This window comes from Rhopalosiphum maidis, chromosome 1 (genome assembly GCF_003676215.2).
Source record: "Rhopalosiphum maidis isolate BTI-1 chromosome 1, ASM367621v3, whole genome shotgun sequence".
NCBI classification, from domain to species: domain Eukaryota; kingdom Metazoa; phylum Arthropoda; class Insecta; order Hemiptera; family Aphididae; genus Rhopalosiphum; species Rhopalosiphum maidis.
This window is the reverse complement of record NC_040877.1, coordinates 86,103,629-86,129,255: the sequence shown is the minus strand read 5'-3', so window position 1 is coordinate 86,129,255 and position 25,627 is coordinate 86,103,629. Positions and strand designations below refer to the sequence as shown.

Below are 25,627 nucleotides of genomic sequence, written 5' to 3'. Positions count from 1 at the left end.
AATATATACTTATTTTAAAACAATATTATGTTTTTCTCACCTCATCCAATCTTAATAAATCATCAGAAGACATACTAAAACTGCCTTTTTCTTTTTTTTCCTTTTCTTTACGCATTTTCTTCATTTTTTTTCTTTGCTCTTTTTCTTCAGTTTGATTATTGGCTGAACCCTGTGACCCATATCCAGAACTGCTCCCATTATTCACCACATTGTGGGAACCAGAACTTTTTTTCATAAAATTAAACATCGTGATTGATACTGGTTTATCATAAACTAAAAATGTTATAATAAAAACACTAAAATTTAGTTTCTGACATTATAATATAAATCATTTATCATATATAAAACTATTAAACATTGAGCACCACATAACAAATACATCTTTTGAGGTTGAAAAAACAAAGAACAATTATAGGTTCTTATAAAATATTATAAAACATGCATATCATTATTATTTTTTATACAGTACGATTTTTACCTTAAGCTACTCTGTTATTCAAGAAAGTCATTGTTGAACTGAAATTCTGGTAAGATGAAGTGCATTTGTAATACAACTATGCTTAATAATCATGAATTTTTGTTCTGAAAAAAAAAATAGTTTTATTTATAACTAGTAAATTTATTATTATTTTGTGTATTATGTACATATCATGTTATATATATTTTGCATCAACACTAAAGTCAATTAATTAATTTATAATAACTTAAAATTAACTAGTTAATTATTAAATACTTAATGTGATTATAAAATTCGATAAATAGTCATGGATTTAGAACAAATATGTAATAAGTATATTATTATTTATTTTCATAATATTAGTATTTTATTTTTTTTAGTTATTGTTTTTTAATTAACATACAATATGGACTATACATTATTTCAATTTATGTTTATGGGAATTGAAATTTACCAACATTAGTAATAAATTTCATACAATTTTATACTTCATTAGTAAACATAAAGCTCATAAATATGTCATCAAAACCGTAATGCAAATATTGTATAATATTTAAATAAGGAAAAAATAAATTATTCTAGTACCTACATAAAAATGAAATTAAACATTATATTTCATTATAAAAGAATTAAATCAATTTTTTTAAATGTCACTGCTTTATTCTAGGTTTTGAATAATAAACCATTGAATAGATTACAATAATAGATGTGTTAAATTTGAATTCAATGATAAATCAATGCATATAAAAATTATTTTATCATAAAACTATCTTTCAGCATTTCTTAGGATATTTTATAGTTTATTTATATTAACATAGGTAATTTATTGTTTTCCGTCAGTAAATTGAATTAATCTAGGTACTTAGAATAATAGTATATTTCCCATTTTTATGATTTATAAATTTTATATTATAACAAAAAAAACTTTTAAAAAAATATTATATAAATTTTTTTAATGAGGTTATTTTATGCATGAATATTCAATTTCGTCAAAATTTAAACTTCAAACGTTATAAAAAATATTTGTAGAATTACGTTTTTTTGTAATTCCAGTAATAATAACTATATAAACAATTTTCAATTAACTTTTTTAGAGTAAATCAACTTTGTCAAAAACTAGTTTTTCGCAAAAATTGCAGTTTTTTCTTCATATATTCTCCCTCCCTTCGATAATTTTGAAAAGTACTGTGAGTTATCAATTTTAACATCACAAAAATACTAACACTCAATATTTTTTATTAGAAATCTCACTCAAAGGTAGACCTAAACATTATAAAAAGTTTACACAAAAAGAGAAAAAACACATGTCATACTAAAATCAAAGCACTATAGATCGAGCTAGAAATTAAATTATACGATGGTAAGTTTAAAAATCGAAAATTTAAAATGCGTATTTTTATATTTTTGTCGAGAAAAGTGCATATTTCATTGATTCACATAATCATTTTTAACATATTTAAAATATTCTAAAAAAATTGGTTTTTTTTTCTTAGTCTACCTATTTATTTTAAATATTGAATAATTACTCAATATTATTTTAGGTAGGTATTTATTGACATCGTCGCAGTAGAATATTAATTTTACCTTAACTATACGATTTTTATTTAATCTATAGCACTAATATGCTGAAGTAATATCTTATCGTCGATAAATTACCGTAAATCTATTTATTGTTTACTCATTAATAAATTAGTTGTACACAATTGACATTTTACAGAGCTTTGAGACGTATAAGTGTACAATTATCAAGTACTTAAATTTTAATTTACATAAACTTATAAATATATTTACTGGATGAATCTTTCAAACAACACTCATCAGTTCAAAATTTATAAACATTTTTAATAAAAAATTGAACAACATACATTTTCAATTTTATACTCAGAAGCAGAATATGTTTTGGAATATTTTGATACATAAAAATCGAAATTAGGACGAGTAGTTTATAAATTATAAGTATTTAAAGTATAGGTAAGCGGAGTAGTAGAACAACTTTTTGCAAAGTATCCTCTTGTACCTCTCCACTCCACTCACCGAAACTTTAAATAGCTATAAGTTATAACACATAAACTAATCATCCGAATTTAGATTTTTATACATCGAAATACCCCGAAAAATATTATACTTTATAATATGATTTTAAAAATGTATCTTGTCATCCAAAAATCTAAAAAACCTTAACAATTATCTATAACGATAAAAAATATATATTTTTTATTTTAAATGTTGTTTTAATTTTACTGGAAATTATGTTAAAAAAATATTTTCAAAAATATAAATAGATTTTGAAATAATGAATGTTGTTTGATAAGAGAATCGTTTAGTATACATAAAATTGTGTTTCAATCATTTTTAGAGAACGAAGAAAACTATTCCCTGATCTTCACAAAATAAATTTGTTTAACCTCTTTCCTAGTGATCGCATTTCAATACATCACTAAGCTATTTAAAAAAATTATAGTAGGTATTCAATAGATTAGATTTAAAGAACAATAACCATATGAGTAGGCACGTATATAAAAAAAAATCGGGGGAAGGGGTACAAAATTTAGCAATACAAATTGTGCCATAACATAATAAAACAATTTTTTTCTCGTTACTCGAAATTATTCCGGGGGATGGGGGGTTGAACCCCAAACCCCCTGTATACGTGCCTGCACATGAGTTTATAACTACATTAGTATCAATGTTAATTTTTAATATAATTATTTATATCCCAAGAAGTATCATCAATTAAAAACATAAGCAAACTAATAATAATAGCATGATGATATTTTGGTGAATATTTATGAAGAATTGATTTTAATAATTATACATTGTCTTAACTCACATTAATAATCACATTAATATTGAAATGATATCATACTAAATAAAAAATAATTCCAATGAGTTTTGATAATTTAAGCAAGGTCTTTCATATATTTGCATATTTTTTCTGATTTATTTGATTATATGCTATAGTTAAAACAAAATATGTTATACATAAGAATTCAAAATTCGTCACCATAGGCGTAAATATTACACATTTTAATTATTACATCATTAATATTATACAATATTTCATATTTACGTACAAGATAACATTTTTAGCACCATTAGATTTGAGTTTAAAGAACTAAAGAAGTCGACATTATATTCATGGTGAACGTAACGATCGTCTATAGCACAGATACAAAACAATTTGAGACATCAAGATTATCAGACCGGAAGAAATAAACTTTACAAAATATGCTATAAAATGCTTTTACAATTTCAATTTTCAATCAAATTTTAGTTTTCTAGAGTATAATTTTCAGTGCACATTGTTATTATTTCAAACACGTATCATCAAGATTATATTTTTTTTTTTTTTACTTTTATCGATACCATAATACATAATCAAAGATTTTATCTTAAAATATTTTAATTTTCAATAATAATAAAAATCATAAACATAATTTATTTAATAAGTAACTATAAAACTAAAATATAATAATGAAGTAAATTTAACGTGTTGATATTTCAATCTTTGACTTTTTTTAAACTAGCACCTTTATCTGTTTCTTAAAAATATGAGCAAAGATATTATTCAAAGTATATCATCTTAGTTCATAGTTTGTAATCCAAGCATTATTCAAGAGTCTAGGCAGATATGAATGTTCAAAAAAATAACTCTAACAAGCCAGCAATCAATTCAGGTCTTCTAACTAACATCAATCCGATAAATCTATAAATGACCCCTACTTATTCTGAGGATAAAAAGATTTACATAATCTGTTCAGGACGATCTTACTTTTATATAGATGAATATTTTTAGGTTCGATCTCATGTTACTTACAACCAAAAAAATTACCTCAACTCTACTTTCTTAAGAGAATGTCTGCAAACTATTAGTTTTCTTTGTATACAGAGACCCCATACCAAAATTGTGTTCAGCAAACCCCCTCTTATGTTGTTATTAACTTTAATAAAAAAATAGATTGATCTACTATCAAGTTTTAAGTTAAGAGCATTATCTGTATACAGATAATATCATATTATCTCGTACTTAATGTCAATATCTTACGTATAAAAATTTACGATATTTACATTTTAATGTTATACATGAGTATTTTTAAATTTTCATATAGTATATACTTTTAATTTGCATAAAAATTGAAATATCGTAGAAAAACTAACATGCAAAATACGAATTAAGATAGATACAACCTTAACTGACTTAACTTGTACCATACAAACACAGATATTTTTAACTTTTAAGTTTTAAATAGGTCAATACGCTATAATATTAAAACTAATTACACACGATTATTTCCACAGAACGTATATTTGCTATGTTACATTTATTAGTGATACCCGGGGTCAAAGAGAAAACAAATAATTTATTATAAGTAATCAAAATAACGTATATAGTTTTTATTATAGTCGGCATCGGCTTTTTAAATTGTAATTCTAAAAGTTTTAAAATAAAATCAAGTATAATTAATAATATACTATATTTATTTAACTTAAAATAATTATTATTATGATCTCCTACTCTTATGAATTGTTAAAGACAATGTGTTGAATTCAATTTTACACAACTTCTCTGATATGAATAAAAATGTTTTGATCTTTGATAATGGTTAACGACCAATAGTTACAGTTATTATATTTCAATATAAAATGATAAAGAAGACAAAGCTAAGAAGCTCAAACAAAGGAAAATGTTTGTCCATTAGAGTTTCACAACCATTCAATATTATGATCTACAGAATTTTTTTTAACTAGGAACAAATATTAGTACCAAACAGGTAGGTAACGGTACTAATTACAAAAGACCACCGGAAAGAACTAACCAACGCTCAACTGAAATATGTTCGTAGAATTAACAACGAAGACACTGTCATAATTTGTAGGACACACAATACGAAAAAAAAAACAGAAGCGTTGTATAATAGGGTACACGCGACACAAAATATCGTTTTCAAATAAAATATAATTTTATTACAACTACCTATTTCATAGTTTTAAATAAATAGATTCTAACCTAAGAAAAAATAAAAAATACCTTAGTTCATCAGTCAGTTCACTATGTAATATGTAGGCATAATATGATAATTAAAACTGAATCTACCTATAATTTAAAACTTAACAAATATCTTATACTAATCATAACAGTGAAAAGGCCTAGGATCACACATTCCCTTATACATTATTTTTTATTTAGAAAATTAATAACAATTATATGGCGATCTTTTAAGATTTGTTGATAATTTATTTAAGTATTTTAATGTAACTATTTTTTAAATATATAAATATAATCGCATTATAAAAAATATATTAGTATTTATTTTTGGAAATTAAAAAAAAAAAGATATAAAAAGCCTCGAACGAACTTTAATTAAATTTATATTAAAATCGCTATGTATATACCTATATTATATAAATTATTTAACGAGCTATATAAACATAAATTTAAAATGATTAGGATTTACCAATTTTCCATAGTTTTTGAATACACAGTCGTGTGACTGTGTGTATAGTAATACATATTAATAAAAAATTACCAAAAAAATATCAACATTTGACATTATCATTTGCAAATAATTTAGATGCTATATTTTATCGTTGATTTTTCGAAAATCGTATACCTACATGATTGTAATTGTTACATGCCATGTGGATTATTTTTGTTTACGTAATTCACTAGTTCATTATGTTGATTATTTTGAATTAAAATTTAAAAGTGTGTACCTATAGTAGATATTATATTCTTTTCTCAACGATTTTTTCGTTTATGGGTATATCTTGTATAACGTTTTGATTATTTTGTATTAAAAGTGCGAGTAAATAATGGAAGAGATTCAAAATAATAATGAAAACCTTAAATTTCTTACAATAATACTGTGGAAATTTGCATAAAAAATATGGTTCATCGGAAATGTTTAAAATAGAATTCAATAAAATGTACCTGCATTAAATCGATTTGAATATCGATAATCTTTTGTTCAAATTAATTTATATTGAGCAAAATAACGTAAATTATAAAATAATAGGGTCTCTGACCACTGGTGAAAAATTCAAAAATGTGCCATCTGCTTATAAACAAAATAACGAGTTTCGAAAGTATATTGTTGCATGATCGATAGCTTAGCTTGTCTGCTCCTGAATAAAGCGTTAGATGAAATTACGTAAAAAAATACCCCGCTTCATCTATAACACCTTTTTTTTCTCGTTTTTTTTTTTATTTATTTATTTTATTATGTAAATAGAAAAAACAGGCGAGTAGAAACCGTCTGGTTTTTGCATTTGCAAAGAATATCTCCTATATTTCAACCTTCCTCGTGGAATGTCTACAAACTAACACTGAGAGATGGAAATCAAACCAACATTATAACTGAGTGTTGAAATAGCCACTTTTCAAAGCTTTGTAGCCATAGATGTCTTAAAACTTAGAATTTAAAAACTTTTAATTTAAGTTCCGCAGACTAATCAAAATTGATAATGATTAATATAGCCATAGGAGACTATAAAAGTTCAAATTTGATCAGAGACATTAAATTTAAAGCTGCTTAAAATACAAATATATGTGTACAAACTACAAATTACAAATAATTGAATTAATATAATAGATTTATAATGACAGTAAGCCATAACATTAGAAAACAATTCTGTTAAATTATTTTTAATTTGCACAAATGTCTTAAATTATTTATGTACATGTTTTTTCATTAAACCTATTATTAATATCTACGTACTTATGACTTGTTATGTATACATATTTTGTTATACCTAACAATAAACATTATTACATAAAATATATGATAAGTTTTTTTAGCAGTTGCTTATATTGAATTATATATAATTTAAATATATCTCTCAATTACATATTATTACAATTTATTGTTTATTACAAAATACAAAAAAAATAATATTTTACTTTTAAAAGTAAGTTGGTAGATTATAAATAATAAAAGTAACAATTTTAAAATAAATTACAAAGGCAAAAAAGAATTAAGGAACGTTAAAAAAATGAAGATAATTGTAAAGATTATAATAATATTAACAAGAATAAAAACAAAATAATTAAAATTTACTATATTATAAATAGCAAAAAGCTTCTGAACTCTTGACATAATAGTCAAAAACAAGAATTGTAAACAGTTCAATGTTAAATGTTTTATGTATTTATGAAGCACAGTAATGTATAATGGAAAAATCAAGGACATACATTAAAATAAGCAAAAATGTATTCAATGCAAAAACAGTCAACTTAATACCAAAATAATAATGTGAGTGTATTGTCATAAGAAATTGAAACTAATGCAATACTTAAAACTTTGAGATTTTAAAACATCCTCTGGAAGAAGACTATTAAAAACTATATAGATAGAGAAAGTTGGAAATAAAAAATTATACTTTAGATTTTGCAGAATTAAAACAGTGTGAAAATATCAATTTGTATTAATCAGAACCACATAAGATTGGTTAACTGAATTTTTTTTGAAATTAGTCTGAATAATATAATACTAATTAAAATTTATGTATCAAATATAATACTATCTTTAAATTATTTAATAAATGTAAAAGTAATAGTATGAATGTTTGTTTAAAATATACATTTAGATAATATGTAAACCTGATAGCTAATAATTTATATTTAATTAATCACAAAAAATAAATATATATTATTATACCTATATTAATTATTCATTTTAGAGGTATTGATAACACATATCATTAACAATAATTAAATTAAACAAATTGATTACCATTACCCATGTTCATTATTTATAATGGCATGTTTATTGTTTAATTTAATTATAAAATTATTCAGAAATAGACAATTGCCATATTATTAACTTTTATTATATTTATTAATTACTTATTATAAACAATAGGTAGGTATTTTAATTTTCTTAATCTGTTTAAAAGCTGTGACAATTTTTGAACAAATGTAACTGACTAAGTAGTCACAGAAAATTAAACACTTTAAAACAATGTAGGGGTAATCAATGTTTACCAATATAGTTTTATAAAGAAGAACAAAATATTATATGAAAATACTAATGGTAAAATAACATCCAATATATTTTAGTAGGGATGTAAACAAACTTAGATTGGTGTATGACAAAAATATATACATTGTCAGTAATAAAAAATAAAATTGTTGATACTTGAGTCATTACTCGTAATATAAGTGCAAAACGACACAAAAAAAAAAAAAAAAAAAAAGTCGAGTACCTACTCCACAGTTATACGTAACAGTTCTTAGAAAAAGACGAGATCACATAACAATATATATTTATAATATGTGCTACCTATACATTTATAACTAATACACGTCATATACATTATAGTCAAATGTACCCGGTATAGTGTGTATCACAGCATTCATGTACGATAATAATATACCAGCGAATACACACTTACTTGGATATTACTGCAGGCGTTGTGGTGAAATCCTTTCGGGGACCGTATACTAAACGAGCCCTTATGCACATTATTGTAAAAATGTATTATTATACAGCGTAAACAGTGTACGTGCGATGTATAATATTAATATAAACAAAACGAGAGTAGGTGTAGATATTTAAATTGATTAGCGTAACGTAAACAGACAAATAATTTAAAAAAAAAAACAAAAAAAAACAAAAAAAAAACAAAAATTGCACTAGTACGAAAACAAAAACAAAACAGTCGGACACTCGGACCGCCCCGGACCGTGAAGTGTTATCACGTATTTGTAATTATGATCCGAATAAAATTCGTGCCGTGATTGCGGCGGACGGTGGTGTGTGTACGCGCGCGTTTGCACACGTACGTACGCGGGTCGACACTCGACCGCCTTGGAAGGAGGCCGCCACCCGGCGGGGGTACTCGGCACCGCCGGACGACGACGAAAATCCATTCTCCCAAGCCACCACTCGTTCGCGCCACACGGGGCACCGGTGCAGCCAACCCGCCGAGCGGAGGGACATTCACGGTCGCGCCGTTTGCCAGACGTACGGACGGACGAATGGTAAATGGTAATGCATTAATGCACTTCAAAACACAAATTCGTTATTAAACGCGATCTAGATTCTAGCGCTCCAACACTTGTAAACGCAGTTTAATGTTAATGTGTTACGGTCGTCGCGACTACGTTTTACTGCTTCGGCTGTATTTTAACGACAAATAATTATAGATTATACTTTTTTTCTATTTCCCGTCGCCATTGTGTCGCCCGCGTATTCGTCCAGTGTATCGAAGTGAACGTCCGGCCCGTACCACCCGATCCGTCGTTGTCATTACGGCATACTGCGCGCCATTTGTCTCGCGCTGTATGTGGACGTCGTAGAAAGTAGTTTCCTTCAAATCCCCGCGATACTTGTGTTATACAGGTAATTTCATCGAAAAATTACATTTAGCGTGAATTCCGGTGTCAAATTGAATAATCTGGATTGACTTTGCCGTAGGTACATGGTGATGTCGACATAAAACGGTTGTACGCAAACTTTTGTTCAGCTCTGTATTGTTGGCCTACACTTGACCGTCACAATGCCGAGCATCGGTGTCAACCTTCGTGTGACTGGTTACTGCAACCAGGGCGGTAGGAAGTATATGGAAGATATGTTTTCGGTGGCCTACCAGCAGACACCGGACATGAAAGATCTGGAGTACGCCTTCTTTGGAATATTTGATGGACACGGTGGTTCAGAAGCAGCCGCATATGCCAAAGATCATTTACTTGACACCATCATCAAAGACGATGCATTCTGGTCAAAAAACGATGATGACGTTTTAAGAGCTATTCGTAATGGTTATGTAAATACTCATATTGAAATGTGGAAAAACTTAGGTATTTATATAGTATACATTTGCTTATAAGTTAACCCATGAATAATACCTTTTTTTTTTTAGAAAATTGGCCGAGAACTCCATCTGGTTTACCTAACACATCGGGAACCACTGCAAGCATAGCCTTTATAATGAGAGGAAAAATTTATACTGGTCACGTCGGTGATAGTTGTATAGTACTTGGTTATCAAGATGAAGGTAATAATTTTTATTTATTTTACTAATTGTTTTTCTAGTGTTTTCAATTTTTTTTTTTTTTTTTTATTGCTTTTCTATTTTAGAAAACGGAGAGTGGAAAGCCAAGCCATTAACACGAGATCATAAGCCAGAGTCATTTGAAGAAAAAATAAGAATAGAAGAGTGTGGAGGCAAAGTAATTAATAAATCTGGTGTTCCTCGAGTAGTATGGAATAGGCCTCGCATTGGTCACAAAGGTCCTGTACGCCGTTCAACTACAATTGATGAAATACCATTCTTAGCGGTAGCTCGTGCTCTTGGTGATTTTTGGAGTTTCAATTCTGAACATAATAAATTTGTTGTATCTCCTGAACCGGACGTTGAAGTATTCAATGTTGATCCTTCTAAACATCGTTGTTTGATATTTGGTACCGATGGCTTATGGAATGTTCTTTCAGCAGATGTTGCAATTTCAAATGTATATGCAACAGAGAAGCACAATATTGAAATGAAATCGTTAGAAGTAAGAGATCACCTTTGATAATAGATTTCATTTTTTTAATTCATTTTTTTTTTCTTTAGAAAGTAGATTGGTTAAATCCATCAAAAAATCTTGTTGATAAGGCAATATTACAATGGAATAAAGTAAGATTGAGGGCTGACAATACCACAGTCATAACACTAATGTTAGATCCACCTGGACCACCTGCTCCACAAGTGCTACTAAAACATAAAATGCAGACTGGTAATATGAAATGTGAAGATAAAAATAGTTGCAAATGTGTTGACGGAGATCCACAAGTTCAAAGATTTGGTAGAGGTACAAGTGGAGGTTATGCCATATTCACTAGATATCCTACAGATCATCATTTAAGAGCAGCATCAAGTGCTCATGCTAGCACTTCAAAACCGTAAGTTACTTAGTATTTAACTATAATATTTGTTCTAATTTAATGTTTCTACTTTTTTTTTTATATATATATAGATATCCTAATACTCCTATAGAAACACCACCAATAAAAACAAATAAAGTACTCAGAACATCGGCAAAAATTAATAATAACAATAATAACAACAATAATAGCTCTAGTAAAAAAGATGGTCAACCAGCAGAAAAAAGATGTACACGGACAAGCAGTGGAAGAATTGTCAAAAAACAAAAATTAAACGAAAAGTCAACAACTAATGATGAGACTTCAAAATTTGGAAATAGTGATTCTGAAAATGAGCAATTGCCACGTGAAAGTTGGCTGTTGCCTCCAACTAAATCAATCAAACCTGAAGAAACTAAAGTAGGTGTAGTATTAAGAAGTTCTGGAAAAATTCAAAAGGTATGGAAATGTAATGATACCAAAGAAGATTCTACTCCAACTAAAATTACAACAATATCAAAAATTAAAACACCTTTAACAGAACCAATGACTAGAATATTAAGGTCACACAAAAAGAAAGATAGTAGAAGATTCAAAAAAGTTGCATCTAGAGCATCCTGGTCAGCGGGCATGGTAACTCGTAGCCATAGGAGAAGTGTTAAATGTTAATTATATAATGTATAATTGATTTCCCTGTTTTAATTAATTTTACCACATTTTGTCAACTACCAAAACCATTCGATATGTTTATATTTTGTAGGATTGTTTTTATTTTATGTTGTATGACATATTTTTGCTTATTACACAAAATGTTATTAGATTATTATTGTGTTTTTGTTATTTTTTGTTTGTTAAAACAAAAAATATTTTAATTTTTTAAAATTAAAATAAATATAATCAATTAAGTATTTTGTTTTCTACTAATTTAAAGCTTTTTAACTAATTACAAAATTGATAATTATTTGTTTAATTGATTAGTTATACTATTGATTAATTGTACATTTTATAAAATCCAATTTTATTATATTATTTCTTTTTCTTTTAGAAAAATTGTTAATTGATAATATTATAAAATTTAATTAATAGTTATTTATAAAACAATTATATTTTTTTAATTGTGAACATTGTATTATAAATATATTAACTTTATAATTGTTTACATGATATGAAATGTAAATGTTTGTTGAAACTATTAAGATTAAATCATACCTATTTATATAAAGTTTATGTTTTTTTGGAGATCTAAGTAATATTAAAATGTGGTCTTGTTTCTCATACAAATAATATTGATAATAGGATTTATTTAATTGATAACAGCTAAGGCTTTATTCGTCCGATACAACCAAAAACCACTTAACTACGACCACGATTAAAAATAAATATAAGTGTATATTCTGTTTACGACTGTACCGAATACTGATTGTGGCACGACGATAGCGCGCTCATTGGACGTTTTTACGTAGTAAAACAATTGAATCGAAGCGCGGTAAATTTAAATTTATGAAAACCATATTTTAATTGCAATATTTTCCATCACGCATTATCAACAATTATTATGATTATTTACTACCTCTTAAAAAAATCTTTAAAACTTAAATTTGTATTAACAAAATCTTAAATTATAAAATAATAATGAAAATAAAATATTGAACAAATAAAATTGTTTTTGAAAATACATATACGCCATCATCTTCGTCTAGACTCTAGATTAATGATCATAATAATTTGTTTTAAAATGTCATCACGTAAACGGTAAATCTTTTATGAAATCATAAACTTGCAATTTTTCGTAATGAACAACACATTTATTTCAATTATCTACGTTCACAAATTTTGACATTCAAAATTTTAAATAGAATTTTTTAACGAAACTTTTTCTTTTACTTGTGCCAATATTAACTCGAGTGGGTTCTTATATGGAAATGAGAAAACGGAAAACGCTCAACTCGTATTTAGAATTTTATTCAGTTTAGCTAATGTACTCTCTCGAATGGTTTTTATTAACTCTTTAGCCTATAGATTCGGTTAAATAATCTATCCATCTATCTACATAACAGATAATCGGTTAAAAATTTTTTTTACAAAGATTATAACTTATGAAATTCACTTGTATAACAACAGGTCAATAGCCAACAATATCATAACGATTACACTCCAGTATAGGAACCTACTCACATTTGTCATAAAAATGGATGATTCTTTCTTATAATAACTACATAAAATTCGTCGATTTTATGAGCATATTTTACTTTTTATTGGTATATTTAAGGAAAGTAAACAATAGAAAAAATACTAAATATATGTTTAGTTGTAGATACGACAAGCCCGTCAATGTTCAACCTCCGAAAGTTGTAAATTGTATACATATATTATTTATTATTATGTTATAAATACCTTTTGACTGTTATACTTAAACTTATTAATTATTATATAACTGTCATAACTAAACGATCATTCTTGACTTTAATGCTGATGCTCAAAATATAAATATGAAAATAGGTACGGCTACTAGTGGGAATATTACAATTTAAATTTTTTTTTTTATTAATCTTAGCATAAAACATCGACTTCTTTGGCCATAAGTTTAATATAATATTTGAACGATATTTTGGCTTTTGATGTTTAAATTTTGTTTCATTTTTAACGATTTTATAACAAACCTACCTAACTCTAATTTAACAGGAACTATGTGCATATTACGAACTACAAACTGAACAAGACACAAGTGAACATTGAACATATTCAAGATAATGACGTCCGGTGCGGCATTATATACCCGATCACACTTATAATTACAACATTACAACAATCTGGTAGGTATCATAGTATCATAAATATTTATAATATTTTTTTATACATATAGACATATAGGCATAATATAGCATCGAATAAGAACAATGTGACTATGTGAGACAATACTGAATTACCTCTACCTAATATATAAAATTACCAAAACTATGATATTCACATTGATGAGGCTTTAAATAAATTTAACACAGATTTATCACAAAAGTGGAATTTATACTTAAATAATTAAGTTCTATCAAGAAATTATGACTTATGACCTAATTCTTATAATACATTTGTTCAGTATTTTATTTACTTGGGTATTTAAATATATTTCAAGTAAAAGTAATAAAATATTTATTTTTTATAATTTGTACACTACTTCATTTAAAGCAGAGAAATATTTCATAATTATAGTTAATAATTCAATTCAAAAATGTATGTATAATTTAGACTATAAAGCATTATAGGTCATAGAGATACCAATCACCAACAAATATTATACAAGAGGTGATTATATTATTATAGTACCTATAGTGGCTATGTGTAATGTGTAGTATTGATTATATTTAATTTTTAAAAACCTTGGGGAGGTTGTGGGCTATTGTCATTGATTTTTTTTCCTGCTGGAGTAGTTTAGTAAATCACTAATCTGTGAATTACTAAATTGTGATTCAAAAGACTATTACATATTAATATCTACGTTAAAAATAGTATTATACTATTATCTATTGCCGTGATACCTTATCGTATTTTGATAAAAATTTGCCACTATCATACATGATTGACTTATGTACTATTTATAATCAATGTTACTACCACAAAATACTGATAATCAATGCTACTATGGTCTATGAGTACTACCACCTAACACTTATACAGTGAATATCAGTCTCAGTGTTATGTACTTACTTATGTTTTTTAATTGCTATGCTTTAATAGTTATTACTTAATATTTATTGGTTTAAAAATTTACTATAGGCCGAATGCCTAATTAACTTTATGATTGACAACTTTATATTCTTAATTTCTTCAGTTATTTATTCATATTTATGTTAACCTATTTTTAATACTCTAGTCACTTATTTTTTTATTAATGTGCCTTGAATTGCCAAGATGGAACATATAAAAACTCCAAAAGTAATTTACATGATTCCTAGTCGCGTCCTTTTAATTATAAATATTGAAAATATACTTGATAAATAAGTGTTGGATATTTTGTTGGGTGCTTGTGGCTAAGGTTAACACATATTATGCATGTGTGCTAGAAAACTAGATTCCTTCTTAAATTATCCTAATCTACACAATCCCTAACCTACCTACCTGTAGTGTTTAATTATTCTACCCGGAGAGGTTATGGTGGTTTGTATTCTGTAGTTATTAAAGTAGATCTAACCCAGGTTGTTGTGCATGCTTTTGTAGGACACGCAGTGAGTTGTGTGTATAAATCTGTATCACATGCAGTTGTATGGCTGAAAAAGACAGGTTCGTGTCACCGGCCGGCTTCCGTCTGTATCGTTTGTCATCGGCACCCGGATCGTATTCTTTGTTCTGCCGCTTGAGGTCGTGGCTACAGCGTGAAGCTGCCATGGCCAAAGTGGCCAGGCAACAGCAACAGGACGGTTCGGTCATTAAAAAGGTACAACGTGGTTATTCAGTAAAAAAGAATGCTGATTACCTAATAGTTAAAATCATTATAATAATTATAAAAACATTTAAAAAAAAATTTACATTAAATACAATTTACAATAATTTATTCAGCTATTGACTTTTAATATCTATCAAAAGATATTTCTCATAATTTCTTAGTTATTAACTAATAATATTCTATTAAAATGCTCTTAATTGGAGTCAACTAAATTAGTAGGTATAATTCTATTAGTATTACAAAAATAATATTAAATTTAAACTATAGGGAAATATATTTATAAATTATTATCCTATAGAATTTTTCAAAGATTTTTTATTTTAAACTTGTAAATAAACTTTTGAGTTTTAAGTTACTATGATTTCACCAGTGGCACTGAACTTATCTTCTAGTATGCGACCTAAACATATATATTATGTGGATGATGGTGGTGGTGGTGGTATATATCAGCTAGTAATAATGCCTTATTTTCTAGTTTTTCTTATAATAATAATTATGGATACCTATTAGTTAAAACAAGAACCAATTATAATATTAAAACAAATAGTTTAATGAGAATTACTTGCAAAGCTAATACAAAAAGAATTATATTATAAGTATGAAAAGTGCATTATTATCTAAAGTTTTAAAATAATACTTTCATTTTGATTAAAAAATAATTATTTATTAATACTTATGTTTTTATTATTACATTATTTACTGATTTTTATAGTTACAAAAAAGTATTGATAGATCCATTTAGGTTTAGTTATAATATATTAATACATTTTACTCATGCAAAGCTATATTTTTAGTTTATTCATGTAGGAACTCAAATTAATTAGAATAATTAATAAATATTTGAATATATTAATTAAAGAGTAGAGGGATCCATGTAGGCCTGTAAAATTATATTTAGTGGTAGGTGTCTGTAAATTAAATGTATGATCTTGGAATGAACTTCAGCACCACTGAATTTTACCATTGTACTTCATATACATTGTGATAACTTTTATACTAAATTTCTAAAAAAAAAAAAACAACATCCATTAGATTAGTTTGTGAATTATCAAAAATTAGCAATATAATATAAATAAATATTGTTTTTTAGTAAATAATTTTAAAACCCATTATTTAGAAGTTTACCCTATAACTGCATGGTTTTGCATATGTTATATATGCATGAAGTTATAATCCCTTATCCATTTATTGTATATTCATATTTCACATATATATTTTAAAAACTATCTGTCAAATGTATCAAGTTATATTTTTAACAATACGAAATTTAGGTGCCATATTTTAATTATTTATGTTGATAAACCTAATTCTTAAGAAATATTATTAATCAATACAATTATCAGAAAAAATATACATACCTAACTAAATATACAAAATTTATTTCAGTAAAATAGAAGTTTTATATATTATTTAATAATTAGTTATTTTATTACAACAATATTTTGAATATATATCAGAAATAATTCTGTAATAACTAAAATGATTTAATATAATCTTAAATACCAAGTGAAGTGAGAAATATATAGATTTTAGAATGATTTGTTTATTTTCCTGAATGTGTTTTTGGATAATATGAGTAATCCAAAAAATATTTTATATCAAAATTTTAATTCAAATGTTACTAGAAAAAACCATTATAAGTTTTATTTTGAGGTGAGTTAACTGAATCTAGTGTCCTTATATTTTGTCCTGCTTTTTTAAAGTATAATATTCTTATATTCTTATTATATGATAATAATTGATAGAATATATTTATTAAAATGTTTAATGACACTAATAACATTTAATAATTACTAAAATGTTTAAAGATTATTATTAACTGGATGGTTTGTAAAATATTTTAATCCTATAATATACGGGTACCATTGCTCCAATAAAATATGAACTCATGTACGTATTATTTACTCATTTTTAATAAAAATATTGTACTTTTATAAAAAATAAAAGCTGATAGTAAATATTAATACATATTAAATATAGTTATTCATGTACATATCAGTAGTTATTATATTATATAGGCAATTAACATTGTCGTCCTAGGCAATATAGGAGTATATTAACAATCGTAATTCGATCCTTGACATAATTATCATAATCACATTTTTTGCTGGGATTATATCAATTTGTCTGTTGAGAGTGGTGTTTGTTAAGTTAAGTTTCATTGTACTTAAGAATCAAGAATCCATTATATGATTTTTCAACTAGAAATTAATATATTATACCCCCTCGATTCGCTCATGACTTGTACACCATTATTTCATATTATCTCTTAAAGCTTAACTCACAACATTTTTGTATTGTTTGTTTAATTCTAATACAATCTACTACAAATATTATAATTATTATGTTCCAATTAATATGCTTATTTCAAATTAGAAATTCACATGCTAAAAATTAATTTTGTAACTCTTAACAAAATTGCTTTCAATAATAACTGTAATATTACCTACTATTTAAGAATATGAAATGCATGGTGTAAAATTTGAGATTAAAAAAAAAATCAAGTGTTTTCAAAACTTTGTGTAATTATAAAAATGTAATGTGGTTTACTTTGAAATTTTCAAGATTGTATTTTGCTTTGTCACTAATAGTGTAATTATTTTTAGCTTTAGGTATTGATATTTTCTTGATACTATTGTATATATAAATTAAACTTAACTTTTAACCATGTTACACATAGGTCATAGCTGCCCTTAATCCTTCATAAAAAAAGCTTAAGTAGCTCACAAGTTAAAATGCTATTAACTTACTTGCTTATATTATTATCTATACAATTTGAGTTAATTTGCGTTAAACTGTAATTTTTTTTAATTTCAGATAGAAAATGTACGAATGTTAGATCGATATAATTCCAAAAAAACATCAGCTGGTACATTATACTTAACAGCTACTCATTTAATATTTTTCGATACTGAAAACAATAAAGAATCTTGGGTGCTATTAATGCATATAGGCAGTGTCGAAAAATTACCTATTACAACAACTGGTTGTCCAATACTAATACGATGTAAAACATTCTTATCAGTCACATTTGTTATACCAAAAGAAAGAGATTCTCACAATATATTTACGTCACTGCTTGTTCTCTGCCAACCTGGTTTGTATTTGAATTGTTCCTTAAATCAAAAATATGCATTAATATTAATTTAAAGATAATGAATTATTAATATCAATTTCTAGCAAAAATCGAAGATGTTTACTGTTTTTTATACAAATCAAATTCTGATAAGATTTCGAAAAGTGCTGGTTGGGATAGTTTTAATTTGGAAAAAGAATATAAAAGAATGAATGTACCAAATGAATCTTGGAGTCTAACTACATTAAATCAAGACTATCAGGTTGATATTTTTAATTAATTTTATTTTTATAATCCTAATGTATGATAATGATCAGCCTATACAATTAATTAATTATTGACAGTTGTGTGATACTTACCCAAAGTTCCTCTTTGTACCATCGTCTGTGAGTATATCCATTTTAGTGGGCAGTTCAAAGTTTCGTAGCAAAGAACGATTACCAGTACTTACATACTTACACAAAAACAAGGTATTTTACAAAAAGTATGTTGTTTATTGGATTTTACGTTTTTTTATTTATAGGCATCTATTTGCCGTTGTGCACAACCATTATCTGGATTTAATGCCAGATGTATGGAAGATGAACAACTTCTTACATGTATACTATACACAAACCCTGGTAGTGAGTACATGTATGTTGTTGATACTAGACCAAAGGTAATTTTATTAGAAAAATAATTAAACAAAACTTATTATTCATTATTATGTTATGTCAATTTTTAGATTAATGCTATGGCAAATCGAGCAACAGGGAAAGGTTATGAAAATGAAAACTTCTACGATAATATTAAATTTAATTTCTTAGGTATAGAAAATATTCATGTAATGAGAAATAGTTTGTCCAAAGTTGTAGATTGTGAGTACCATTATAAAAATTATAACTTAAAATTGATGAGTAATACTTGTTAATATATTTATTTATTTTGATATTAATATCATTTTTAGTATGTGAACAGCGAAATCTATCTATGTCACAATTTATTGGAGGATTAGACAGTAGTGGTTGGTTACGGCATATCAAAACTATTCTTGATACATCTGCTTTTATATGCCAAGCAGTTAATAATGGAAAGTCAGTTGTGGTCCATTGTTCAGATGGGTGGGATCGAACAGCTCAAGTCTGTTCACTGGCTTCACTAATGTTAGATCCATATTATCGGACACTCCAAGGATTTCAAGTAAAATTTAATATTTTACTGAAAAATTGAAATTAATAATTATGTTCTAATTTTTAATTTGTTTTAAATAATAGGCGCTTATTGAAAAAGATTGGTTAGCATTTGGACATAAATTTAGTGATCGATGTGGCCATATAGCTGGTGACTCAAAAGAAGTTTCCCCAGTATTTACTCAATTTATAGAAGCAACATGGCAACTCACAATGATTCAACCTACTTCATTTGAATTCAATGAAAGATTTTTATTAATTTTACATGATCATGTAACATCTTGTCAGTATGGAACTTTTATTGGAAATTGTGAAAAAGAACGCGTTGATCTCAAGTAATTATTTTACTGTATTTCATACAATTAATTAAATAATTTATTCTTATAACATTTATATTATAAATAATTGTTTAGACTCAAAGATCGTACGTTTTCTTTTTGGGGTTATGTTGAAGAACACAAAAAAGAATTTTTAAACCCTCTGTATAGTGCTCAAACAGAAACTATGAGCCCTGATTTATCTCCACAAAATATAAGATTTTGGCGGGGAATGTATTGTCGTTTTGAAAATGGAGTTCATCCACGTGAGCATGTATATGACATTTTACTAGCAACTAGTGAACAAACAAAATCTATTGATGATCACGTAAAATTCCTACAAAAAAGATTATCATATTTTAAACGTAAAATATCTGATGGTGCAGACATGGTCAAAAACAGTCTGTTTTCAAAAGAAATATGTATAGAACCTATGAGCTATAACAGAGAAGATAACATTAAACAATCAATGAATGATGCATTTGATAACTTAACTGTTATGGAACCAAAACTAGATGAAGCCCATAAGGTGGCTATTGAATGGAAGAGCTTACGAGAAGCAGTTTCTTGTGAATGTTCCACTGATTCTTCTACAAAAAAAGTAATATATTATTGTTGTAATATCAATGATTTAATTATATTTAAATTTATTTTATTATAATAATAAATAATTATCAAAATGTGAACATAACCACTAGCACGTAAATAGTGAATTAATATTTTAAACATAAATGGATCTATATAATAGTAAAATCGATATACTATTCATGAATGTGTTATAAACATTTAAGACACCTCTCTTGGAACTCAATACTTAACAAATAATAAAGTTCCAAGAAAAGGCTGTCTTTTGTGTTATGTTACTACTACAATAATATTTATAAGCATTAATATTTTGTTTTATTTATTAGTCAGGTAAAACGTTACTGGTAATTAATAATTATTATTATATTTTAGTTATAGCATAGTGGTACTCAATGAAATTAAACTTTATTCCCAGTTACAATAATTAAGACATTTTTTATTTATGTGAAATTATTAATCTACATAATTTCACAATAGATATATTTATTTTACTATAAATCACAGAATTATAATATTTATGTTTATATTTTATATTTAGTATCACTGTTGGAAATGTGGAAATGTGTTTTGCACTCGTTGTATAGATATGAATGTTCCATTACCTGGTCACCTTAGTCAAGATCCTGTGCCAGTGTGTCACGGATGTCGTAAAATTGTTTCAAGATCATCAACGGAATCTTCTTAAGTTCATCGTGTTATAATTAAACTAATTATTAGTTAATTTCACTAAATTAAAAACCAGTTACAATATTTATACTTAAATCTGTAAATATAAATACTAAATGGTATTACTTATTCCAGTTATAAATTAATTAAATTAATTATATTACCAGCATAATAGCCTAAATTATCTCATAGATCTCCATTTTTTTAATAGTACCTAATTTGTTTTCTTCATGAAAAATAAAAATGATCGCACAACACTTTATATTATGACCAAATAATATATAATTTAAACAAGCTAAAATGTTATGTTAATTTTTTATTATATTCTGAGTAAATTGAGAAAAATAATGGCACAAATGATTAATAGTTTATGTTATGTGTTAATAGTTATTTTATATTAATCATACTATTTATCAAACTTTAAATAGTTGAATTATGTATTAAAATTACATTTATATAGAGCAAAATCGATTATTTTTTAATTTAAAAATAATAAATTGTATTTAGTGTTTATTAATTTACTACATTCGTACATAAATATAAAACAATATTGAATAATAATAATATTTTAATTTTATTTATAACTCATAGTTTTAATTTTAAATATTTCATAAATTAAAACTATAAACTATATTAAATTTAAAATTAAAATAAGTAGAATTTATTTATATACAATTTATTAAAACTACTTGTTCAAATTTGTTTGAAAATATAATTGTTTATACCCGGGTTCATTGATATTACATATTTTTAATTAACTTTGTTTTATATTTATGCTAACCATGGTGTAGTTAAAATAAATACTGAAATTACAAATTTACATACATAAATGAATATTGATACATAAAAAGAAAGTGCCTTTTAACATTTTTGTGTTAAAAATTAGATCATATCCATACAAGTGATATATTATTATATAGGTATGAAACAACTAATAATGAAGCTCTAGTTCTTAGATTAAATTTTAATTTAAGTTTTGATAATGTATTCTCAATTCCTATACCATATAACTATATTTATATTAAATAATAATATTATAATAATCTTTGATATTGATTCCAAAACAATTATAAAAGTTTTTTTTTTGTTTATGCTAAGCAATGACTTCATTTATTTTTGGGCACAACCGCATAAGGAATGCAACATTACATAATATGTTGTTTCAGTATTAAAATGTAAAATATAGCAACATTTCTTTAATATCATGAAATATATTATTGAAAACTATATTGAACATATTATCTAAAGCTATGCAAAATTTCCTTGATTTAATAAATATGACTAATTAGTAATTTATGTAGATACTCAGTGACGCCATGTATCAACAACTTTATGTTGCCAACTAGAATATTAAACCTAATTAATTTAACCACCCACCACCTACTACATGTTCACATTTTTATAGTATTTGTAGCAGATAATTTGTACTTAATAGTATTCATTTGATACATTTTTTGTGTAATACTTAAGACATCTATTCTAATCCGTCTACCTAAAAAACTCACCTACTCTCAAATATATTGTGTTGCTGTAGCCTGTAGGTACCTACTTAAAAATTACTCGTTTACAATACATTTTATGCTCCTATAGACTTATAAAATTGTACACATATAACGTGGGAATTTTCAGGAATTCACGATTTCTTTGTATTAGGCGAGAAAGGCTCTAATCAGCGCCTTAATTCCCAAACCACAAGAATACAAGACTTTGTCGAATTACCTGCGTAGTTCCTAACATAAATTATAATAAAACACAACTTCGGTCAGAAATCAGTATCTAACAATTTATTAATCATACTCATACACGGCAGGGATGAAAGATAAGTGAATTGGCTACAGTCACAGATCCAAGGCCCCTAAGGAGCTATACCTCCCCGTAGACTACACAATTAAATTCTACGATGTCTGTTTTCGACAGCCGATAAAATACGGTACACACGTCATGATATTCGCTCCCCCCCCCCCCCCGTAAATATATTCTGGATCCGGTCCATAGACATATAACACATAAATATGTCTATAATCCGGCCTGACCACGGTAAGAGTAACAATTTGAGAGGGGCTTAGGTGTGCTTAGCGTCCCCAATTTTGAAATAAGCACCAGCAAATTGTTTCGTGTTATCATTATAAAAAAAGATAGAGGAGCTTCAGCACCCTCAGTTTTTTCATTAAAATTGCACCCCTAACCACGGTAGTAGTGAGTAGAGAAGGAGAACCATAGATTAATATAAATCTATGTAGAGAACTCACTTTCGCATTCTTTGTTCTTCGTGTTTCGCAAATAATAGTTGAAAACAATGGCGACAGATAGCGTTGTCGTTACCGCCCAGAAACTCATCTGTATCTGACGAATTCTAACCATTCTATATTACCTGCAAAACCTGCAATTCTCTTAAAAAAATTTTATTTTGACAAATTGTTGCTACCCGATACCTAGATAATAGATATTAATATATTATATTATGTTGCATTCTTATTTTTTAATCCTAAACCCTAGTTCATAGTTGTAGTAGTCTAAATAGTTCAATAATGATATTTTATTGTATTTGATTTCAATAATAATATACATATTATCTTATATTCTTATAATATAATTATATAATTCTATATTTCTATAATCAATAACATCAACTATAAATCCTATTAACTATTTATCCTTAAATTATTATTATGAGTAGGTACTAATATGATCAGGATAATTAGCTTTAAGGGGGGATTCGATACTAATTTTTTCTGTCTCTATCTAATACACCCAAAACATAGAAAACTAGTCGTATTCTAAATTCTTTGCCAAATGTACTGATTGATCGAGTGAAGTGATGATAAATCTGACAACAGATTTAAATTTATCATGAAATCTACTTGACATTGACTTTTCCACATTTTTTATTTTATTGTCTTAAATTCAAAAAAAACTCATGTTAAATAAGTAGAATTTAAAAATTGTCATATTTCAAATTTTGGAGAAGTTATAATTACAAACATATAAGAATATTAATATTAAAAATGTATAAGTAACTATTTATCTTACCATGTAATTCAACTGCAGACCTGGACAAATGAAGAAGAAATAGGTCTCCAATTAGCCCTTGTATATAATAGTCATACTAAATAAAACATATTTATATTATTTAAAAAAAATATCACAATAGAATAACTAACAGTGTTTTACCACAGATAAACGCAAGAAAACTGCCGGGTGCTGATGTCAAAATTGGACAGATCACAGATGGATGTCCTCTGACTAGAGTTAATATAATATTGTATGTAGATAAAGACATAATATACAGTTTATAATAGTACATAATAAAGGTTATGAATTTATGATGATAGTCACTCTTGTTAGTCATTAATTATAAAGAGTAGTATAGCTATCATTACAATACATCTCATTAGTCATTAGTTATGTTTATGTATTATACATTTAATATACCTAATTACATATAACTTATAACAAAGTATATCTATATATCAAATGGAAATCATCATACAAAAAAATAATCACGTATAACACGAAAAACATTCGGAGGCCTATCTCCCATTCTATTTAAACCTACAAATTAATTTATCGGTGATATTGAATTGAGTCCATGCTACTTTTATGTGTTTGAATTGAGTCCTTATAGATAAAATGTCATAACCAGTGCCGGCGCTAGGTATTGCGAGCTTCTGGACAAGGTATTAGCCATTAGGTACCCCAGAGTACCCCATTCTAATATTATACATGTATGATGTGTAGTATAGAATAATAAATTTATAAACTTATAAATTGGTAATTTAAATTGTAATTATGTAAAATGTCAATGTGTCTCACGGTATTAAGATGATAATTTAAAATCGTGGGGCTCTTTAACAAGAACGGGGCCCTGGACATTTGTCCCATTTGTCCTCCCCTAGCACCGGCACTGGTCATAACTATACCTATACTCAGTAAAATTCACTAAAAATTAAATGCTTTTTTTCATTCGGGAAATTCAAATATTTTTATTCTTGTAGACACTCCTCTGGAGATACAGTCTAATACATAGGTATATAAAATTAAAAAGCAAAGTAAAAAGACCATGTAAAGAAAC

General features: G+C 26.4%; 3 protein-coding genes and 1 long non-coding RNA gene across 8 annotated transcripts in view; 2 read left to right on the top strand and 2 right to left on the bottom strand.

Annotated features, from left to right (window-relative positions):
- Positions 1 to 9,032, bottom strand: part of LOC113559119 (unconventional myosin-XVIIIa-like) — a 47,352-nt gene extending 38,320 nt beyond the window's left edge. For all 3 annotated transcript variants that reach the window (XR_003405877.2, XR_003405876.2, XM_026964727.2), the window contains exons 1-3: positions 8,852 to 9,032; positions 479 to 582; positions 41 to 273 (exon numbers count right to left, since the gene is read on the bottom strand). Coding sequence is in view for 1 of the 3 variants with exons in the window: in XM_026964727.2 (XP_026820528.1) it covers positions 41 to 247 (207 nt within the window). In the remaining 2 variants the exon portion in view is untranslated. The remainder of the gene's footprint in view (positions 1 to 40; positions 274 to 478; positions 583 to 8,851) is intronic.
- A 451-nt stretch (positions 9,033 to 9,483) lies between these two features.
- LOC113556699 (protein phosphatase 1D-like) lies at positions 9,484 to 12,124 on the top strand. Its single transcript, XM_026961800.2, has 6 exons — positions 9,484 to 9,801; positions 9,877 to 10,259; positions 10,322 to 10,456; positions 10,540 to 10,958; positions 11,018 to 11,346; positions 11,421 to 12,124. Exons 2-6 carry the CDS (start codon positions 9,959 to 9,961, stop codon positions 11,974 to 11,976), a joined length of 1,740 nt encoding a protein of 579 aa, XP_026817601.1. The 5' UTR covers positions 9,484 to 9,801; positions 9,877 to 9,958; the 3' UTR covers positions 11,977 to 12,124.
- A 2,837-nt stretch (positions 12,125 to 14,961) lies between these two features.
- Positions 14,962 to 21,841, top strand: LOC113558676 (myotubularin-related protein 6-like). 3 transcript variants are annotated; one of them, XM_026964170.1, is made up of 11 exons: positions 14,962 to 15,234; positions 15,517 to 15,733; positions 18,560 to 18,839; positions 18,923 to 19,080; positions 19,163 to 19,288; positions 19,342 to 19,476; positions 19,543 to 19,675; positions 19,765 to 19,997; positions 20,072 to 20,322; positions 20,401 to 20,905; positions 21,428 to 21,841. In XM_026964170.1, the coding sequence occupies exons 2-11, from the start codon at positions 15,563 to 15,565 to the stop codon at positions 21,572 to 21,574; spliced, it is 2,139 nt and encodes a 712-aa protein (XP_026819971.1). In that variant the 5' UTR covers positions 14,962 to 15,234; positions 15,517 to 15,562; the 3' UTR covers positions 21,575 to 21,841. The 3 variants fall into 3 exon arrangements, with proteins under 3 accessions (XP_026819971.1, XP_026819972.1, XP_028044385.1); XM_026964171.1 differs by lacking the exon at positions 15,517 to 15,733 and having other exon boundaries at positions 14,963 to 15,234; positions 21,428 to 21,840; XM_028188584.1 differs by lacking the exon at positions 14,962 to 15,234 and having other exon boundaries at positions 15,255 to 15,733.
- Positions 21,842 to 24,339: 2,498 nt separating this feature from the next.
- LOC113559245 lies at positions 24,340 to 24,794 on the bottom strand. Its single transcript, XR_003405904.1, has 3 exons — positions 24,727 to 24,794; positions 24,586 to 24,661; positions 24,340 to 24,452 (listed from the first exon to the last, which is right to left on the bottom strand). It is a non-coding gene; the product is annotated as an uncharacterized LOC113559245 (long non-coding RNA).
- Positions 24,795 to 25,627: the final 833 nt, after the last annotated feature.

Coding starts and splice junctions, on each gene's coding strand:
- LOC113556699 (XM_026961800.2), top strand. CDS start 9,959: ATGCCGAGCATCGGTGTCAACCTTCGTGTGACTGGTTACTGCAACCAG. Junction 10,457..10,539: donor ACTTGGTTATCAAGATGAAG/GTAATAATTTTT, acceptor TTTCTATTTTAG/AAAACGGAGAGTGGAAAGCC. Junction 11,347..11,420: donor CATGCTAGCACTTCAAAACC/GTAAGTTACTTA, acceptor ATATATATATAG/ATATCCTAATACTCCTATAG.
- LOC113558676 (XM_026964170.1), top strand. CDS start 15,563: ATGGCTGAAAAAGACAGGTTCGTGTCACCGGCCGGCTTCCGTCTGTAT. Junction 19,289..19,341: donor CATACTTACACAAAAACAAG/GTATTTTACAAA, acceptor TTTTATTTATAG/GCATCTATTTGCCGTTGTGC. Junction 19,477..19,542: donor TTGTTGATACTAGACCAAAG/GTAATTTTATTA, acceptor GTCAATTTTTAG/ATTAATGCTATGGCAAATCG.